We start from the raw sequence: 5,856 nt of genomic DNA on the forward strand, positions 1-5,856 counted from the left end.
GGTGTGTAAATAGTGTGTTGGTTTATTGTGTCTGTGCCGAATGGGGGTAAGCGCCATTTTCTATGGGTACATGTTTTTCTCCTGTTTTGTTTAAGTTAGAGTGTTAGGTTAATTGCCTGTCCTTTGTTTGATGTTGGATTAGCTAGTTTTTTGTACACAGAGTGGGTTCAGTTTGTTATTTTGGCCTAGCTTATCCTAGAGAGATGGCTTGCAGGGTTGTATGCATAAATTGTAATTGTAAATACACTGTAAACAATTTAAATATACAAGACATTTCAAAAAGTTTTCTATTATATTTCCTTATTTTATTACAAAGCAGTGGGTATGACATCTTAAGAAAAGATGAGGACTGCAGATACCTCAAAGCAAAATGAATGAATTCTTCAACACTCATTATTGCAACCTTCCTCCAATTTTTTTTTCTTTTTTGAATCCATTCACAACTATGTAAATTTCTACATAAAAGTTAAAGCTTCCAGAAAAATATTGTTTGTTCAGAAGGATACACCATAAAAGTAGATCCATTGTTAAGTTCCAAATAAAGTTTAGGGTGAATCGGTACACCATTTATTTGGCAGAGTTGATATTCTATCATTGTGATGTAATACATCTCTTTGGAAATGTGTTCCATGGAAGAAAAACTATATCCTTTGGAGTTAACAAAACAAAACAAATACATTAAGAAACCAGAAATGCTTATGAAACCAAAAGCAGTCATGTAAAGAAAACAGCATATATAAAGTTTTTAAAAAATCCCAGAACTCCTAAATGCAGTTATATGCAGAAAGCAGGAAGGTACCTTCCCAACTTAACACAGCTTAAAATCACTGCCCTTAAATCGTGACATATTTTTCAAAACACTGCAAGTATTGTGCAAGCTGTTGCATACTCAAAACTGTGTACCCAGCAAGGCAGAAAAGTGGTTATAGTCTAAACCATCTTCAGAGTTGCGTGGCTGGTCTGACCAGATACTGCAGCTTTGCTACACCTTGCTCTGCTTCATTCACAAATAAATTAAGGAGTCATCTCAGTCATTCAGTAGATGTGTAGATAATGAAATTCAATATATTTGCAGGTAAGGTGAGGTTGCCCCATCTTTCCATTTGTGAACCTTATCTGAAATGATGGTACGGCAAAGTGGACAGGTCTTTTCCTGGTTGAACCACAGTGCAATACACTCCTCACAGAAAATGTGCTGTCAAAATAAATAAATAAAATATGAAAATTTTCCAGATGTTTAATAATACACACAGATCAGCCATAATATGACAATTTCCTTGTTTCTATGCTCAGTGTTCATTCTCTTGGTTCCACTGATCACTTAGGTCATTGTTTAATCCTACAATTACAGACAATTACAGACTATAGTCCACCTGATGCTCTGCATACTGTATCTCCCTTATATCTTGTTCTTTAATGATCAGGACCCCCACTGAGCTGGTATGATTTGGGTAATGGATCGTTTTCAGTGCTGCAATGATGTGGTATTGTGTTAGCGTAGGTGGCACTGATACAAGAGGATCAGACAGTAGGGCTGCTTGAGCCCTCAGTGTCACTGTTGGACTGAGACCAACCAAAAATATCTAGTGTCCAACAATATGCTGTGTACACTGATACATATATGCTACTGTCTCTGACTTTACATCTACAAGGTGGGCCAACATTAAAGTTGTGTCTAACAGAGTGGACAGTGAGTGAATAAAGTGTTTAAAAGCTTCATCAGCATTGCTGCCTGGTCCACTCATACCAATGCAACACACACTAAGGATGTTTTAACACTAACATCATTTAGTTAAATTGGATTCTGGTTCATTTTCAACTTTGGTCCAGTTCGATTGGGCAGGTGTGAAAAAAAGAAATCACACTCAGATGCACACCATGCCAAGAAACCCTCGAGAAGTGGTTGTCTCAGTCTGGACCCAAACTATCTCTGTTGATTTCTGGTGAGAATGTGATCTGATCTCGACCAGACACGACCCATCCATAAAGTTTACACAGCAGGTTGGTACTATTCGGCTCCTGTAGCCAGGGTTGATATACATTTTGGACGCAGCGAAACATGTAAACTCATAAACTAGTTAAAGTTTAGCAGCTAATCAGAAAAATAGATTCTTGTCATTACCTCCGTCATATCTGACCAATCAGTGGTGAGAAAATTCTCACATGGATGGCTTTGACACATTTTGGTGTACATGGATATTTGTGTGAAAACAAATTAAACCAAGGGGAAAGCAGTATAAAATTATAAACTTAACTCATTCGGAACAAAGCTAGCAAAACTATAATTATGATTTGAGAATGATCAACCACTCTAATCATTCCTGGTCTGTGGGGGTCCTGACCATTAAAGAACAGGGTGAAAAGGAGATAAATTATGGAAAGCAACAAATGTATAATAGTCTGTAATTGTAGAATCAGACAATGACCTTTCATTCTGATCACTGGAGCTGAGAGATTGAACAGTGAGTAGGTATATTTATATATATTTAATTAACAAAAACAAAAAAACTTTAATTTTATGCTTAAATGACTGCCTAATATTGCATTTTTATTTACTTACTTATGATAAACCCCATAATAACCTATTATAAACTGTAACCACTGTATACAACTGCTTGTATGGCAATTCATAATTAGTTAATATTTGCTGAAAAGTCAAGATATTTTAAGGCTTACATGACATAGGAGAACGCGAGGCATTTTGAAGTCTAACTGACAGATGGGGCAGACATCTCCAGCCTCAGTGCACTGGGACTGGGTGGCGGGACAACCACTGACCTTCAGAGGAAGCCAAAAAACAGTAAATGACACCTCTCAAAATATAACTAACAATATAGACTATGTTTTGTACATTGCATAATATCAAAATGCTAAATAGTTTCAATGTGTGGAAAGCTGATGAGAAAATGAATAAAACAAAAATCTAAAATAGCCATATTTTTACAGGTTACTAGCAAACATCAAATAAAAGCAACAAAAGTAGGGTCTAGTTAAAGGAACCCTAGGTACTATTTGGGGTTTTTGCTCCTGGGGCTCCCCCTAGTGTAATGCATTTTTACAGCACAGTACTAAAATAAACGCAACTCTACACCAAAATTACATAATGCATTTTCTACAGTGCCCAGCAGACCCCAGAGTAGCCATGTCACAGGCATAGGTTAGTGAAACATCAATATTTTTAAAACTGTAATCCTGGGGTAAGAAAAACTTTACATAGTGTTCCTTTAAATGCAAAAAGTGAAAATCCTTCATACATCACAACTCAGAAAGGCCAGGACTGTTTTCTTCAAGGATTCCCACTGATTGTAAAGTCCCAAAATCTAAAATGAAATATAAAAAAATAAAATAAAATGAAAATAACTTAATCATAAAAATAAATGAATCATCAGTTTGTGTGTGATGAAAAAATATAAATCAATCAAGAGAAAAAAAGAGAAAATGAAACATTTCTATTGTCATCCAGTTAAAAACATGAATCTCCATTTTTTGATATTTATAATTTACTACATGATTTGAACATAGCATCTGTTCTTCACAAATCTCATGATGAATGAACCAATGGAAATACTCCAATTCAGATTATTTGTAATTCACTTCCAATAAAAATTAAGTAGTTTTTCCTTCTCCGGTAAATTTAATATTTTGGGAGATACATTCTTTTTTTAAATTATTTTCTTAATTCTTACCTTAAGAATGAGATATAACAATGCCAGAAGAATGCCCATGGTCAATCCAATAGAGCCATCCACTTCCTGGGAACTGACCAGATAATAAAACCAAGGAGGCACAGGTGCAATTCCCTGATATACTTGACTTAATTCCTCTATAAACATGTACCACTGCGCCTAACAAGATGAGAGAGAGAGAGTATGTTGAAAATACTACCTCAAAGAGGATGCTCACTCAGCCTTTTCCCCCCAATTTAGGAGCAAAAATAAACAACAAGAAAAAAAAAACAGCAACAAAAATACACAGATGCAATGCTTGTTCAACAGCAGAACATTGACTTCATGAAACATAACTCAAGCAATTTAAATTCTGATTTAAAGGCCTGTTTTTTTCCAGATGAATTACATGAAGAAATATGGATTCTCTCTAGTTTACATGTTTAAAATGAATTTCAGTAAAGTCTAAAAATTCATATTAGTCTGTAGATAAAAGGTAGTGCCTACAGACCTGAAAAAGCTATATATTTAAAAAAAAATAATAATAATAAAATAAATTAATTAAAAAAAGGCGCCAAGAATCAAGTTGTCAACTACAACAATAGAGGGTAAAGAAAAACCTCCTTAAAGAAAGAAACATGACCTCTGGACTATCTGTCTGGTACTGGTCATAAGGAGTATTTTCTTCAGTACTGCCTGAAGAAAACAATCAAATTTCCTGTTGCATGTCAAGTATAGGACCAAAGATGGCAATCATTACCTGAACAGTCAATGCACAGGTTTGTACTGGTATTTTGTACTCTTTTCCCAAAGCACAAATAAAAATGCGTTCGATATGATGAAGCATTTTTAGGACGATAATGCATCTTGGTTCATGGCAAACAGCTATTTGATTTTTTTCCTTTTCTCTAAAGAAAATGCATAGTTGGTTTGAATTGGTTTTATGTGTTTAGACTAAAATTTTATAGAAACTAAATTGAAAATGTTTAGGAGAAAGAGTTTTTTTTTCCTGCTCTGTGGACTTTATGACTTAACTGCAGGGGTCCCAGAGATCATGAGAGTAATGCATTGTCAGTGATTGACTTCAATGTATGGGATCTTCAGTAACCTTATGTGAATAGTGATATCAATTTAATGGAAAAAAAAAAAATAAATAAAAAAAAACAGACTTCACAAACTGCATGTCTAATGCAGAAAACAAACAGACTATGGAAAATTATATAAATGAAAAAGAGTGATTGATAATGCCAGTAAATGCCAGTTTCTTATTTGCTACATAAAAAATAAGCAAGTGAGAACATCCTCTATTTATGGTACGTCTATAATTTTTGACAGGGTTAATACATCTCAGTTCACATAAAAAAAAAAGTCCCAAGCATTGCTGGATGTCTTACCCGTCTTCTGTACACCATGAGAAGGGAGGGGAGAAGAAGAATAAGGCACTTAAATCCCATGAAGACAAATTTTACAATGAAACCAGTGACACCAACAGCCCATAAAACTTCCCAGAAATCGATGGGTGCAGCACTGGGCTTGATGAGGATGAGGCTATGAGTGAGAGAAGCAGACAGAATGTAAGAATGAATACAGGTTAACAATGAATATTGTTTTCAGATTAAAATAGTCAGTGGTTGCCAATTATGGCCAATCCTTTATTTCCTCCTCCACTGATGGATTCTGTGTTTGTAGAATGGCATAGGGTTGCTATTATTTAATTTTTTTAATACAAATAAATAAATAAATATTAATAGGATAAAGGATCTTTATGTAGATGGAATTGGCTTGGTACCCAATTTCCTTCTCGTAAAACATACTTCTTCAGATTCTTACAAATTCAGAATTTTGTTTTATGCAAACAAAATTTTGCATTCACAGGCTCCCATAACACTCCCTCAAAATCACCTTTGGATGATATTTTAGAAATAAATGCTGATTCTAGATCAGTCTTCGAAGATCACTCTTGGAAGAAATTGCTAAAAAGTGTATATGTTGGTCATCTTGTTTCAATTGTGTCAAACTTTGTATCTTGCCTATCCAATAAACACAGTTAGTTAATAATCAATGGTGGATTTCATAAGAAACATGGGCACCTGCCCAGTGCATCGTGCCAGGGGGCTGCGTGGGGCATGAACATTAATTAATTTTTGACCGATTAGGTTTTTTTTTTTGGTTTTTTTAATTTACTTAAATT

The 5,856-nt window shown here is 34.7% G+C and overlaps 1 protein-coding gene across 2 annotated transcripts in view; it reads right to left on the reverse strand.

The window, feature by feature from the left end:
* Positions 1 to 304: 304 nt before the first annotated feature.
* rnft1 (ring finger protein, transmembrane 1) overlaps positions 305 to 5,856 on the reverse strand; it is a 14,546-nt gene continuing 8,994 nt past the window's right edge. For both annotated transcript variants that reach the window (XM_066651116.1, XM_066651115.1), the window contains exons 5-9: positions 5,060 to 5,213; positions 3,687 to 3,845; positions 3,255 to 3,320; positions 2,677 to 2,778; positions 305 to 1,195 (exon numbers count right to left, since the gene is read on the reverse strand). In XM_066651116.1, coding sequence (XP_066507213.1) covers positions 1,061 to 1,195; positions 2,677 to 2,778; positions 3,255 to 3,320; positions 3,687 to 3,845; positions 5,060 to 5,213 — 616 coding nt within the window. In that variant the 3' untranslated portion in view covers positions 305 to 1,060. The remainder of the gene's footprint in view (positions 1,196 to 2,676; positions 2,779 to 3,254; positions 3,321 to 3,686; positions 3,846 to 5,059; positions 5,214 to 5,856) is intronic.

Source organism: Hoplias malabaricus, chromosome 18 (assembly GCF_029633855.1).
Source record: "Hoplias malabaricus isolate fHopMal1 chromosome 18, fHopMal1.hap1, whole genome shotgun sequence".
In the NCBI taxonomy this organism is placed as follows: Eukaryota; Metazoa; Chordata; class Actinopteri; order Characiformes; family Erythrinidae; genus Hoplias; species Hoplias malabaricus.